General features: G+C 36.9%; 1 protein-coding gene across 1 annotated transcript; it reads left to right on the top strand.

Annotated features, from left to right (window-relative positions):
• The first annotated feature begins 2,435 nt into the window (after positions 1–2,435).
• sarnp (SAP domain containing ribonucleoprotein) lies at positions 2,436–7,724 on the top strand. Its single transcript, XM_083895335.1, has 11 exons — positions 2,436–2,480; positions 3,868–3,967; positions 4,171–4,214; positions 4,338–4,411; positions 5,129–5,180; positions 5,659–5,732; positions 5,858–5,895; positions 6,022–6,047; positions 6,143–6,211; positions 6,602–6,688; positions 6,796–7,724. Exons 1-11 carry the CDS (start codon positions 2,448–2,450, stop codon positions 6,835–6,837), a joined length of 639 nt encoding a protein of 212 aa, XP_083751461.1. The 5' UTR covers positions 2,436–2,447; the 3' UTR covers positions 6,838–7,724.
• The last annotated feature ends 8,431 nt before the right edge of the window (positions 7,725–16,155 follow it).

The following is a 16,155-nucleotide window of genomic DNA, read 5'->3' as shown; positions in this document are numbered from 1 at the left end:
TTGTTTCAGTCATTTAAAACTGTGTTTTTTCTGATCATACCTCAGTAACTACATTGTTGATAATCATCATTTTGCAATATTTCCACGTTGTTTTACTTGATCACGTTACAAGAAACATCAAATAAAATAATATAAATTTGGGGATGAATAAATAATCAGGTTGTTTAAATTATCCTGAGACACAACCGAATTTAGACCATGAAGATTCCAGTATCCTTTTTTCTTCTTTTTGCGGTCCAAAGGCCACAGAGCATGTGCTTTCAGATGGAGTATGAACGGTCACCGAAATCTCTGCTGATCCATTTCAGACTGTTCCTAATCATGTGAGGATTTACTCTGAACTCTGTGCTGCTGCTACTCCAAATAGTCTGGCATTTAATCCTCACTGTGGAAAATCCAACATGTTTAAATACTTCATGTATTATCTGCAAAGGCACTTTCAAATGTCTTTTAATTCAAATTTAAGTTCAACAGGGAATTGTTGGGTTTTTATGCCGCTGCAACAATAGCTCACACATTCTGCTCTTGTGTGAGCGTCTGTGTGCTTGGAAGAAAAAAATAAAACTGTGAGGAATGCAACGTTAATGAGGATTATTGAGGCTCTTGTGACTCCCTAAATTCATCCGGCTTTGTCGCCCTGTCCACAGAATATACCAAACTGTGACACTGTTTAAACCTCTTTTTTTTTCTTTTTTTCTTTTTTTAAACAATGTCAGCATTCACAGCAAAATCAGGCTCAGACCTGTTTCATCTGCTGCTGCTGCTGCTGCGTTGAACCAGATTAACTCTCCTCACCTTCACATCTAACATGTACTGTATGACCTCACAGTCTATATGAAATCAATATTTATATATATTTTATATTTTTATCAATTTGAGGGAGTAAATACATTTTGAACAGTGATCGGCAATCTGACTGGCACTTATATCTGGTTGATTGGTTTCCATATTTTCTCTTCTGAAAAGACAAACCGTTTATGAAGGAGTTACCATCAGATGCATGTTAAAAGTCTGATTTTAGTCGAATTATTATTATTATTTTTTCAATGTTATGTAAACATGCTAGTCCCACTGAAGTCGAGCTACTCTTAGTCGGACTAACATACCTGGATAATGCGATTCATAGTCTGATTACTCCTGTATGTATGCACTTCAGTCTTTTTTCTGAGGGTGTGTTTTTGAAGCAGTGCATGCTGAAGGTTTGTGAGCAGGTCTGCTCTGACCAGATACAGACTTTTAAAACTGTTAGTTTAGTTTGTTATTGTTGTTATTATTTATTATTGATGTTATTCCTATTATTATAAGTACAGTATAATAAGTACAGTGAAAATGTGCCAACACATGGCCCCACCTCGCCTGACTATTTCAATTTTCTGAACAAGTTAATGATAGTGTTCGCTTCAAGTGCTTGCTGTGTTTACCGAAACAAAACTTCATCACCGCCAGTAATATTACACATTTATGTAAGTTGAGCATTAGTTTTGATGTTTGTCTGTTGAACACAGTCAGGTTCAAATGTGGATGCAAAAAATCCATTAAAACTCTAGCAGAGGTTTGTCAGAGCGTTGCCACTGTGCTTTTGCCTTGTGGGCAAGTGAGAAATAATAATATTTATTTATAATAATAAATAAAGCAACATGGTAAAACGATGAAAATGACTTGATTTTACTTTCAATTCCTTTTACATTCATTAACATCAACATTTTTCCATCCATATAGGACGTTTCTATACGTAAATGTAAGCACTGTGGCAGTAGTAATGCAATATTTAGAAAATGTGCTCTTGTACTCTTGTACTTTTAAAAACAAGCACTTCAGTACTTTTACTTAAGTAGACATCTGACTGTAGTACTTTTACTTGTGCTTGAGTAAAATTTAGCAAAGGGAATCTGTACTTTTACTCAAGTAATAAAGCTGTGTACTCTGTCCACCTCTGTTAGTTTGTCAAGAAACACCATCGCAGACCGGGTTACATCTATAATGCATCATCATTATTGTAACTTGAATAAGTAATAAATACAGAAAGTTATTCAGCAATATGTTACGGAGTAGTTACCTCTATTTTACATTATATTTGATTTCATTTAGTTACAATTATTGTATGACAGTTACATCTGGCCCTTTGAGGGTAACCGTTACGCTGATGTGGCCCTCAGTGAAAATGAGTTTGACACCCCTGCTGTAATGTGTCTGTAGAACTTTCTATCAGTTATTGAGCAAGCAAATCAAAGCGTAATTGTCATCAAAGCTTTGTTGACCAGAGCACTTTTATTATATAGCTAATCTTTATTTTCCTTTATTTTCCTGTCCTCGTCTGTAACTGATCATCAGAACCCGTGCACTTGTTCAGTCAGTCCTGCGAGCGGCGCTGTGGTTTAACGTCGGTGTAGAGGAAAAGGAGCGCGGTTCCTCTTTGATTGGAGGAAGTACGACAACAACAAAGAAAGATGGCCGAAGTGGTGGAGCTACAGAAGCTGAAGGTGGGTAAAAACTCAAAATTACGTTTTATTACGCCGCTCGACTGGGTGCTTTAGCAAACAATGTGTTTCTAATGTTGTTAGTTGTTTTATTTGACCAAGAGGTTACGGATAAGTGGAAAGTTTGAAGTGTAAATCGTGTGAAGGTGAACAATCGGCGCACGTTCACGTTGTTCATTCAACTGCGCTGCTTTAAAACCAGCCTGCTGGCGTGAATCGAAACTAACCATGAAATAGACGTGGAAAGAGGTCTACTGTGTTTTATTTGAGTGAAATATATGTTGCTATAATGAAATTGTATCAAGCACAAGTGAAATTGCCGGTAAAAATGGACATTTAAAACTTAGTTGAAAGTCACTCCTCGGTTTGGATTGCAAAACGGTCAAGGATAAAAAAACAAACATCTTAAACTAGTTAATTAGAACAGCACCGCCACATATGTATATGTTTAAATAAGCAATTTAAATGAATTGGGTCAGACATTATGTGGTATATTGGACCTTTGAGTTTAGAGGATTAAAGGATAAGTACATTTGATGATTGCGGGCAATGATAGTATATTGCTAGTCAGCCAAGGGAAGTCAAACGATCTTAATGCTTGGATAACTCGCTTGAATAAACGGTACCAGGTACTGGAGAGTGTGTCGTGCATCGTGGGTCCGAAAATGAAACATTTTCATTCATTTTCAAACACCCATCCTTTGTGGCTTAAATTACCATTAACGGTCGCACCACCAAATAGGTCAGACGAGTGTACATCTGCATTGTTCAACTTGACGTCTCTAAACAAGTTTCATTATTCCAAGGATAAATAAATACCTGTATTTTAAACCGGTTAGTCCAGCTCTGAAGAAGCTTCTTCTATGAGAAGTGGAACGTCTTCAACTTAACTCGAGCCAAGTCCAGTCGCCTCTTGACATAAATGAGGAATAATACATAATGTTAAGCTGAAAAGTGGGATTTTTATAATAAATAGTACGTCAATGTGTTATAATTCCACTGTCTGTCCCTCCTATTAAAACGACTGTTGCAGTTGACTTCATAGCAGGACTTTTGTTTCAACTGTCTCAACAATTTCCACTTGTATTTATTTTAATAAAGTAACCGAAGCCTGTGAACATGTCAGATATATCAGTGCACACCTTTGAGCCTGAAGCTCCTGTCACAAATAATCAATTGAATACCAGATTAATGAAAAAATTACAATATCTAAATGTAACGGTGAATCTGAAGAAAAAATATTCTAGTGGTTAATGCATTAGAGTATGGCTTTGTAGAGACTTTGTAGCATTTACTTTAGAAAAGGTTCTGCTGTATCACTGAAAACAGTGTTTGACAGATTCAGGTTGTGTTGTTTGACAGATTGTTTCTGGTTCTCTTGTTTTTGTAGCTTGCTGAACTGAGGCAGGAGTGTGATGCCCGAGGTCTGGAAACCAAGGGAAACAAAGGGGACCTGATTGCTCGACTTCAAGCCTACCTGGACGAACATGGTGAGGACATAAACACTACACATTGGGCCTCATACGAGTATATCTCAGTATATTATCAAATAATTCCAGGTTTGAAAAGATGGACAAACATGGACATAATGAGTTGAAAACAAACCTTAAAAAAAAAAAAAAACCTGATTGTGATAACACCACTGATGTCTCCACCTGCACCCTTTCTTTTTATCCCATATTCCAAACAACAGAGGAAGATGTGGATGTCGATGATGTGCTGGCAGAGGATACAGAGGTAATGTAATTGTTGTTTTTGTTCTTTTTTTTTTTTTCACATTTTGTGCTCTTTCTTCTCTCTCCTGAGATCTCAGTAGAGCATTTTGTGAAGCTGTGATTAAAGTATCTATTTTATTTTCAGGAGTTCACCAAAGTCGAGACTGATAATAATAGTGTGAAGGACGACAAGGATTCTGAGTCTGTTGAGAGTCCGACGTGAGTTTGTAGTTCATATTACATTTTAACAAACCAACAATGGTACCTCAAGTCTCTGACTTTGTCATCCAACAGAAAAAAAAAGTTTTTTATGGTTAAAAAGTCAAGTGTTTAAAACATTGTCTAGTCTGAGACACCGGTGGGGCGTGTCCTCTGAAGGGGTCAAACGCACACTTAGACGCACATACAGGTCTATTCGCTTCACTGGGGACCAAAGTCCATGTATGTGGCTGTTTTGTCAGTGTTTACAGAATATAAATGTAAATGCACTGTTTTTAAACGCCCCGTTGAACAAACATTTTAGAGAAAGTAGAGTAGAGAAATTATGTTCACCTGATTTGGTCCTACCTAAATTGTGTACTCTGTGAGTCTGTCTCTGTTAGATGAGTTCTGTCCTCTCCTAATACACTGCCACACACACGTTCTGGCCTATTTGCTTTGTTTATCAGTGTATCAGGGAAGACGCATTTTGAAAACAAATATAACTCCGCTCGCTTGCAAAACAAATGTAGTGGTAGAAATATGACGCCTGTGTGTAATTGAACCTGAACAGAGAGAAACAGTTTTCAGTCATTACTCCACACCTGTACTGTTTTTTTTTCACGTTTTCACACACTATTTTCTAACATATATAATGTGTGAATAGGAGAAACTCTGAACTCTGTCCCATTTCTCTATTTCACATATTTAAAATGTTTTGCGTGTTCTTTTTTGCAGACCCCCAGAAAAGAAAGTGGTTAAAATATCTCCTCCAGTTGCTGCCAGTGATGTATGTATGAAGTCAACTTCACTTCGGAAACTTTTCATGAGCATTTGTTTGTGTTTTTTCTGTCATACTCCAACCTGTTTGCAGTTGTCTCGTTTTACTTTGCAAAATGTTGCTTTTGCCCTCCTCTGTCTTGACGTAAAACAAATCACTTCTGTGTACATACAGCATGGGAATGTTGCTAGGTGACACAAAATCTAAGCGCCACTACACTGACACTAAGAAATGAAGAAAGTAATTTGAAGCTGATTGGCTAATCTGCATTGTGTGAACTCATTTGACATTTGGTAAAATTTGGTTTTTAATAGTCATTTACATTTTTTATATTTAAAGGTTCTGCGCTAGAGTTTAAATACAGAGTGCCACATCTAGAAGTGATAGCTGAGCTCTCAACAGATGATGCTTCATGCGCCAGTCTCTGTATTTTCTGCCAACAAGTATACATGTTCTGATATTAAATGTTTACCTTTTTATTGTGCAGAAACTCCAGAAGAGAGCGGAACGCTTCAGCTTGCCCGCATCAGCTGAAAGCAAAAAGGCCGTACGCGCAGCAAGGTAAAGCATCCTGTTCTGAGTGTCTTGTAATTTGGGACTCCACTTTATAGTTTTACCCTTTTACGTAAAAACAGTACACGGTAATATAAAGCGTCTGTGGGTTTTTGTTCTGTTCCTTTCTTCAGGTTTGGTTTACCTACAGATGCTGCTAGTCCATCTCCAGGTGTGTAGTCCCTCTAAACTGATGAAATATAACTAATTTGTTATCTAATATAATATTTTACATTTAGCCATGTTTGTAACTGCTGTCTCTTATTGGCACATTTTTGTTCACATTTTTCTCAAACAGGTCTTGTGGCTAACAGTAAAGCTGCTGTAAGTGATTTGAAAAAAAAAATATTGGCACATTTATTTGCTTTTTGTTTAATTTTATAAGAGTGTTAAGTGGAATAATCTTGTTCTTCACAAAGGTGGATATTGACCAGCTGAAGAAGAGGGCAGAGAGATTTGGCATGAATGTTTCATCCGTTTTACAGAAGGTGACTATGAGCTTATGTCTTTTTAGAGGTTTGCGGTTTAACTACACATTTAAATTGTCGTTATTTTTCTCCAGTTTGATTAGTTACCTGTACCTGTTTGTATATTTCTTATTCAAATGAAGTCAAAATCTGCACTGCACATACTGCTGCCCTTGGTATGTCACCCATCAGGTTTGAAGCCTCTCAAGTGAGCGGTTGTGCAGATGGATAAAACAGCTCTGTGTTTGTTTGTGTAATCATGTTCTTGTGTTTAACAACTAAAGTCCAGCTGATTTCAAGGAAACTGTTCAGTTTTTTCAACCTGTAGAATACAGGACTTGCAAAGACCAATGTCTTTTTAATTCTTTGAGTATAATTTTAGTATTAAAGTGAGTCCTCTTGTTATTCTAGGTGGAAGAGGATGAAAAACTGAAAAAAAGGAAGGAGAGATTTGGGATCTTAACAAGTGGAGGTACAGCTAGCAAAGCTGATGTTGAGGTAATTGAACACATCCTTGCAATTTTTTGTTTTCATAATCCTGCAAGTTCCATGCAAAAATGTGGCCTGCATATGAATGAAAATGTTTTCCCTTTCTTTCTCTGCAGGCAAAGAAAGTGAAGAGGGCTGAACGTTTTGGAAAAATGTAAATAATGTTTTAGAGTTTGATTTTTTTTCAGTTTCAGAATAACTAAATAAAAGTTGTTAAAAAGTTGTTTTTTTGGAAAACCATTTACATGACTGGACAGCAGAGATCCAAGAAGATGACAAATGTCCGTATTCCTGTTAATCAAATATAGAGTCAAATACAAAGAAAAGGGGGACGAGCTGAATCATTTTAATGGTTTAGAAAACAAACATAAGTAGATCTTAATTGTTTACTGGTGTCAGTGGATATAATTTTTATCAATCATTGTTTGGGAACCATTGTTTTCAGTTCTCATATGCATTTATTTCATTTAAATAACAATCGTTTAAATGTGTCTGCTTATATAGGAGATAAATGGTATGGGTTGTTGTGTGCGGTAAATGTCATATGTATAAAATGTTACCCATCATACCCTCTGCTACTACTCCGTTTTTTGGTTTGCTCCTCCAAGCTGCAGTTAAATCCATTTATTGAGTATTCATTGTTTCTAGCTGGTTAGTAGACCAACATCTGCAGCTGCTTCACAGTAAAATGCCTTCCAGTTTTTGGTGGGTGATACCTTGTGTCAATAAATCAGTTATCTTAAATTTTCTAAAAATAATATTCTTAATTCAACATCTTCATGTGTCATGAAACAATTTAGTGAAAGACCACCGGAACAGAAATCCTCACAAATGTATCATCTCTTACACTAACAACATGTGTATTGTTTAAAATGTCCTCTCCATCATACCTGCAACTGGATAAGTAAGCAAAAAGAAATGGGTGAAGCTGAACTACAGTTATAATGCCTGTATTTATCACAGACAAAGCAGTTAATTATTCAGTTGAATGTAAATGGTATAATTCACTTTGACTGTACTTTTGATTTATTGGATAATTTGTTCTTTGTACTGTTGGTTTGGTTTGGTTTTTGTTTGTTTTTTTGAGGGGGGTGGGGGGGTTTCTTTCTCCACTGATTTGGTTCTCTGCACAGTTTCTAATGTTTATGGGATTTAAAATAAATAGTTTTGAATTCTATTACATCTGCCTTGTCTCTGTTTCACTTTCTGTAAAGAATAACATGACTTGACCTAGTTATATAGTAGATATTTGAAATGGTGTCACGGATAATCTGTACTTCAGTTTTTTACTGGTCAGAATGATGTCCCTTTTCCCATTCAGGTGTATGAGGTTTGTCGTTGTATATATCTATAGTGACAAACCCATACACGTGTATGGCTGGAATTGCAGGTATCTGAAACTTTTTTTGACGACTAGTAATGACGACGTCACATATATCTTAAACTACAGTAACGGTTGCCATGGCGACTGTGAAAACAAAATCAGAGATGGCCCCGCCCCCTCCGTATTCCGCTATATATAGTGACGTAGGGTTCCTGTGACGCGCAGACCCTCCTTATTCTCTGAGATGGCAGGTGCTACCTCTCTCTGCATCCTGAGCGATGACGATAATAACAGCTGGTTCTACACCCAACAACAAATGGATAACAACCCGTCTCGACGAGCTGGACTTCATCCAGACACGGAGCTGTCCTACAGACAACAAGCGGCGAATCTGATCCAGGACATGGGACAGCAGCTCAATGTGTATCCTTTTTTGCATCAAAGTTAAGTACATTAACTTTATAGCCACTTCGTACCCTAATGCCAGTTTAACCGAGTGCTCTCCGGCTTTTTTATAAAGCCAATCTGCATGTTTTCTGATTCCTCGTTATTTTTTAACGTGTTTGCGATAGCCAGCTAATGTTGTTGGAGAGCGACCGTTAGTAGGCTAAAAGGCTGAATAATAATGATACTAATACTAACGTGTAATAAATATAATTGCTTTCTTTAGTAATGAAATGTTTGTGAGGAAAATATCCACTGTCCGACAGTGTGTTATGCAGTGAACATGTTTGCGATAGCTAGCTAATGTTGGACAGCGACCGTTAGAAGGCTAAAAGGCTGAACAATAATAATACTAATACTAACGTGTAATAAATAACATTGCTTCCTTTAGTAAAACTTTTTTTTTTTAGGTAAATCTCCACTGTCGGACAGTGCGTTATGAAGTGAACATGTGTGTTTTTAAGTTCATTATGTGCATTGGCTTGTCATAACCGGAATTGGCTGCTTCCGGACAGCCCTTGACTAACTCACTGTGATTTTGTCCTATTCAACGTAATTACATAAGATTAAACTCGTGTGTAAATGTGTGCTTTGAACTTGAAATACAATATGATGCATTTAACTTTAAAATGATCCAGGTGTAACATGGCAGCTTGCTTTGCTAATGAAGGCTAGGAGTTGTAGCTTTGGGTTTTAAATGCAAACACTATGTGACGTCACTATTAAGTGGGTGATGTTTACTTCCGGAACAAACCTCCAAAAGTAGTATTCATCATTCCACACGTGAGTCAGCAGTTGGGTAGGTTTTATGTTTGCAAATACTTTGTTGTGATATTTAAACCAAAGCCACTCGTCGTGTCACAGTCTCACCACACAATGATGTGCAGGTTTTTGTAGTGCTGTGTTTTTGTCATTGTCCTTAACCACTTAATATCAGGCCCCAACTTGCAATCAATACAGCCATTGTGTACATGCATCGATTCTACATGATCCAGTCTTTCACCAGATTTCACAGGAATGTAAGTATATAGTCTTTTGTGATCACTTGGAAGTCCCAGATATTACCGTCCATTCAAATGTATTGGCTGCCTGGACCTTATTTTGGGTTTTCCTCTGCTAGGTTGTTGCTCCTGCCGCTCTCTTCCTTGCTGCAAAGGTGGAGGAGCAGCCCCGGAGACTGGAACATGTTATCAGAGTGGCCCACGCGTGTCTCAAACCTCAGGCCTACCAGCCTCAAGTACGAGACCTGGTCAATCTTGAGAACATAATACTCCAAACATTGGGTAAGTTTGTAAGAAAGACAGTTGATTGTTTTATGTATTTATTTATTCTTTAATTTTCAAAGTGTGTTATTAGTAGGAGAGAATGATAATGTGCATGTTGCTTAATAGTTTTCATTATCCGATTAAAACTGATGACTATTAAATGGGAAATAATATTTTTATACCACCATCTCATAAAGGTCTTCCTTACTGTTCCCTTTTATTGTAGGTTTTGAAATCGTCATTGAACATCCCCATATTCATGTTATCAAGTGCACTCAGCTTGTCGGAGGTGAGCACCAACTCTTAAATTTTGAAGAATTCTGTTTTGATGTTTCAGCTTTAAGTTAGCACATGTGATGACAGCTTTCCTGTTGATTTATTTTGTCTTTTGTTGTTCAAGTGAGCACAGAGTTGGCCCAGGAAGCATACCTTATGGCTACACACAGGTATGTTTACGGAACTATATACTATAACTATATATGGAACTACGAATCTTTGTTTTTTTTTTGTATAGTATGTAATATTTTCACTATTTCAATCTACTGAATGTCCGTTTTCTCTCTCTCTCTCTCCCTCATTATTTTATTTATTCATTTTCGTCTTCTGGGATGCAGTCTCCTCTTGACCACGTTCTGCCTACGATACAGTCCATCAGTTGTGGCCTGTGCTTGTATCCACCTTGCCTCCAAAAGGGTCAACTGTGGCATTCCTGTTTCTACTGATGGCAAACTGTGGTGGGAGAATGTAGATCCCACAGTCACTCTGGAACTGCTGGATGGTATGTACTGAAAATCAGCTCATCATGCAAAAGCAGGAATGATGTACTAACCACAGGTCAAACAACATGTTAATACTGTTTCACTGTAACATGTAACCCCCTCAGAGCTCACAAGAGAATTCCTGAAAATTTTAGAGAAGACGCCCAGTCCTTTGAGGCCAATTCACAAATGGAGGGTACAGCATTTTGTCCATTGGTCTTCAATAACCTACAGACCTAATAACTTACTGTCACCTGAGAGTGCTACAGCAGTCAGGGGGAGGGGTCAGGTCACTTCTGACCAATGGCTGTGCGTTTGCTGAAATGCATAATCAAAGCTGTCGTCTTTTTGGAGATTACAATCGACCAGAAGGGAGATGCTTTGCTCATGAACTTGGCATATTCCATTACCTACAATCAGATAGAGATGTCAAATCAGTTCATTGATTCTTTGTAAACTCATCAGCAGAACTATTGTTTTTATTTCTTGTCAGCAAGTATGCAAGTTCTTATTTTAAATGTTTTCACTTTTTGTATTTAGCAGAGACCCCAGAGCAGAGCAGAACATCAAGAACGTCAAGATGCCTGCATCAAGGTGCCTCCATCAACTGACAGCAGAAAGGCCACACACACAGCAAGGTAAAGCTCGACAGGATCCTGTTCTGAGTGTCCTGTAATTTAGGGCTTATCTTTCTAGTTTTGTCCTTTTATGTAAAACAGTCAGGGGAAAATAAAGCTTCTGTGGATTTGTTCTGTTCCTTTCTTCAGGTTTGGTTTACCTACACATGCTGCCAATCCCTCTCAAGGTGTGTAGTCCCTCTAAACTGATTAAATCTAACTATCTTGTGATGTAATATAATAACATTTTACACCATAACTTCACGTTTGTAACTGCTGTTTCTTACCACCGCACTTTGATTCACCTTTCTCTCAAACAGGTCTCATGGCTAACAGTAAAGCTGCTGTAAGTGTTTCAGAAAAAAGTTACTGGCACATTTATTTACTTACTTTATTTTATAAGAGTGTTAAATGTAATATTCTTGTTTTTCACAAAGGTAAATCTTGACCAGTTGAAGAGAGCAGACAGATTCAGCACGAACACGTCGTCCATTTCACAAAAGGTGATTATGAGCTTATGTAGTTGCAGAGATTCATGGTTTAACTGCATTTTTTTTAAATGTTCCTAATTTTTCTGCAGTTCAAATACTTTTTCTCATTTTCATTTCTTTAGCTTTAAATAACAAAGATATGCATAGTGATTGTATTTGGATTTGAGAAGTATATTGTGAAATTTGTTGATAATTATAAGGGGGTTCAAATGTTTTGTTTTTTGTTCCTGTCTGCAATTATGTAAGCTCTTATTTTAAATGTTTCCCTTTTGTATTTAGCAGAGACCCCAGTACAGAGCAGCAGAGTATTTCAAGCTGCCTCCATCAACTGAAAGCAGAAAGGCCACACACACAGCAAGGTAAAGCATCGACAGGATCCTGTTCTGAGTGTCCTGTAATTTAGGGCTTATCTTTCTAGTTTTGTCCTTTTTACACATAACAGTAAGAGGAAAATAAAGCTTCTGTGGATTTGCTCTGTTTCCTTTCTTCAGGTGTGGTTTACCTACACATGCTGCCAATCCATCTCCAGGTGTGTAGTGTAATATTATAACATTTTACACCATAAGGCTTTTGTCATGTTTTTGTCATGTTATTTGTCATGTTTGTAACTGCTGTCTCTTACCACCACACTTTGATTCACCTTTCTCTCAAACAGGTCTGGTGGCTAACAGTAAAGCTGCTGTAAGTGTTTTTTAAAAAATAACTGGCACATTTATTTACTTACTTTATTTTATAAGAGTGTTAAATGTAATATTCTTGTTTTTCACAAAGGTAAATCTTGACCAGCTGAAGAGAGCAGACAGATTCAGCACGAACACGACGGGCATTTCACAAAAGGTGATTATGAGCTTATGTGGTTGCAGAAATTCATGGGTTAATTTTAAAATGTTCCTAATTGTTCTGCAGTTCAAGTACTTTTACCTTTTTCATTTCTTTGGCTTTAAATGACAAAGATATTTGTTGTGATTGAATTTAGATTTGAGAAATTTCTTGTGCACTTTGTTGATAATTATAAGGGAGTTCAAATGTTTGTTTTTTTCCTGTCAGCAAGTTCTTATTTTAAATGTTTCCCTTTTGTATTTAGCAGAGACCCCAGTACAGAGCAGCAGAATATTTCAAGCTGCCTCCATCAACTGAAAGCAGAAAGGCCACACACACAGCAAGGTAAAGCATCGACAGGATCCTGTTCTGAGTGTCCTGTAATTTAGGGCTTATCTTTCTAGTTTTGTCCTTTTATGTAAAACAGTCAGAGGAAAATAAAGGTTCTGTGGATTTTTTCTGTTCCTTTCTTCAGGTTTGGTTTACCTACACATGCTGCCAATCCATCTCCAGGTGTGTAGTGTAATATTATAACATTTTACACCATAAGGCTTTTGTCATGTTATTTGTCATGTTTGTAACTGCTGTCTCTTACCACCGCACTTTGATTCACCTTTCTCTCAAACAGGTCTCGTGGCTAACAGTAAAGCTGCTGTAAGTGTTTCAGAAAAAAAATAACTGGCACATTTATTTACTTACTTTATTTTATAACAGTGTTAAATGTAATATTCTTGTTTTTCACAAAGGTAAATCTTGACCAGCTGAAGAGAGCAGACAGATTCAGCACGAACACGACGTCCATTTCACAAAAGGTGATTATGAGCTTATGTGGTTGCAGAGATTCATGGTTTAATTTTAAAATGTTACTAATTGTTCTGCAGTTCAAGTACTTTTACCCTTTTCATTTCTTTGGCTTTAAATGACAAAGATATTTGTTGTGATTGAATTTAGATTTGAGAAATTTCTTGTGCACTTTGTTGATAATTATAAGGGAGTTCTAATGTTTGTTTTTTTCCTGTCAGCAAGTTCTTATTTTAAATGTTTCCCGTTGGTATTTAGCAGAGACCCCAGTACAGAGCAGCAGAACATGTCAAGATGCCTCCATCAACTGACAGCAGAAAGGCCACACACACAGCAAGGTAAAGCATCGACAGGATCCTGTTCTGAGTGTCCTGTAATTTAGGGCTTATCTTTCTAGTTTTGTCCTTTTATGTAAAACTGTAAGAGGAAAATAAAGCTTCTGTGGATTTGTTCTGTTCCTTTTTTCAGGTGTGGTTTACCTACACATGCTGCCAATCCATCTCAAGGTGTGTAGTCCCTCTAAACTGATTGAATCTAACTATCTTGTGATGTAATATAATAACATTTTACACCATAACTTCACGTTTGTACCTGCTGTCTCTTACCACCACATTTTGGTTCACCTTTCTCTCAAACAGGTCTCATGGCTAACAGTAAAGCTGCTGTAAGTGTTTCAGAAAAAAAGTTACTGGCACATTTATTTACTTACTTTATTTTATAAGTGTTAAATGTAATATTCTTGTTTTTCACAAAGGTAAATCTTGACCAGCTGAAGAGAGCAGACAGATTCAGCACGAACACGTCGTCCATTTCACAAAAGGTGATTATGAGCTTATGTAGTTGCAGAGATTCATGGTTTAACTACATTTTTTTAAATGTTCCTAATTGTTCTGCAGTTCAAGTACTTTTACCCTTTTTAATTTCTTTGGCTTTAAATAACAAAGATATGTGTAGTGATTGTATTTGGATTTGAGAAGTATATTGTGCAATTTGTTGATAATTATAAGGGGGTTCAAATGTTTTGTTTTTTGTTCCCGTCGGCAATTATGTAAGCTCTTATTTTAAATGTTTCCCTTTTGTATTTAGCAGAGACCCCAGTACAGAGCAGCAGAATATTTCAAGCTGCCTCCATCAACTGAAAGCAGAAAGGCCACACACACAGCAAGGTAAAGCATCGACAGGATCCTGTTCTGAGTGTCCTGTAATTTAGGGCTTATCTTTCTAGTTTTGTCCTTTTTACACATAACAGTAAGAGGAAAATAAAGCTTCTGTGGATTTGCTCTGTTTCCTTTCTTCAGGTGTGGTTTACCTACACATGCTGCAAATCCATCTCCAGGTGTGTAGTGTAATATTATAACACTTTACACCATAAGGCTTTTGTCATGTTTTTGTCATGTTATTTGTCATGCTTGTAACTGCTGTCTCTTACCACCACACTTTGATTCACCTTTCTCTCAAACAGGTCTGGTGGCTAACAGTAAAGCTGCTGTAAGTGTTTTTTAAAAAATAACTGGCACATTTATTTACTTACTTTATTTTATAAGAGTGTTAAATGTAATATTGTTGTTTTTCATAAAGGTAAATCTTGACCAGCTGAAGAGAGCAGACAGATTCAGCACGAACACGACGTCCATTTCACAAAAGGTGATTATGAGCTTATGTGGTTGCAGAAATTCATGGGTTAATTTTAAAATGTTCCTAATTGTTCTGCAGTTAAAGTACTTTTACCTTTTTCATTTCTTTGGCTTTAAATGACAAAGATATTTGTTGTGATTGAATTTAGATTTGAGAAATTTCTTGTGCACTTTGTTGATAATTATAAGGGAGTTCAAATGTTTGTTTTTTTCCTGTCAGCAAGTTCTTATTTTAAATGTTTCCCTTTTGTATTTAGCAGAGACCCCAGTACAGAGCAGCAGAATATTTCAAGCTGCCTCCATCAACTGAAAGCAGAAAGGCCACACACACAGCAAGGTAAAGCATCGACAGGATCCTGTTCTGAGTGTCCTGTAATTTAGGGCTTATCTTTCTAGTTTTGTCCTTTTATGTAAAACAGTCAGAGGAAAATAAAGGTTCTGTGGATTTTTTCTGTTCCTTTCTTCAGGTTTGGTTTACCTACACATGCTGCCAATCCATCTCCAGGTGTGTAGTGTAATATTATAACATTTTACACCATAAGGCTTTTGTCATGTTATTTGTCATGTTTGTAACTGCTGTCTCTTACCACCGCACTTTGATTCACCTTTCTCTCAAACAGGTCTCATGGCTAACAGTAAAGCTGCTGTAAGTGTTTCAGAAAAAAAATTACTGGCACATTTATTTACTTACTTTATTTTATAACAGTGTTAAATGTAATATTCTTGTTTTTCACAAAGGTAAATCTTGACCAGCTGAAGAGAGCAGACAGATTCAGCACGAACACGACGTCCATTTCACAAAAGGTGATTATGAGCTTATCTGGTTGCAGAGATACATGGGTTATTTTAAAATGTTCCTAATTGTTCTGCAGTTCAAGTACTTTTACCCTTTTCATTTCTTTGGCTTTAAATGACAAAGATATATGTCGTGATTGAATTTAGATTTGAGAAATTTCTTGTGCACTTTGTTGATAATTATAAGGGAGTTCAAATGTTTGTTTTTTTCCTGTCAGCAAGTTCTTATTTTAAATGTTTCCCATTGGTATTTAGCAGAGACCCCAGTACAGAGCAGCAGAACATGTCAAGATGCCTGCATCAACTGAAAGCAGAAAGGCCACACACACAGCAAGGTAAAGCATCGACAGGATCCTGTTCTGAGTGTCATGTAATTTAGGGCTTATCTTTCTAGTTTTGTCCTTTTATGTAAAACAGTAAGAGGAAAATAAAGGTTCTGTGGATTTGTTCTGTTCCTTTCCTCAGGTGTGGTTTACCTACACATGCTGCCAATCCATCTCCAGGTGTGTAGTGTAATATTATAACATT

Source organism: Microchirus variegatus (assembly GCF_963457635.1).
Source record: "Microchirus variegatus genome assembly, chromosome: 9".
NCBI classification, from domain to species: domain Eukaryota; kingdom Metazoa; phylum Chordata; class Actinopteri; order Pleuronectiformes; family Soleidae; genus Microchirus; species Microchirus variegatus.
This window is presented reverse-complemented; position numbering and strand designations above follow the sequence as displayed.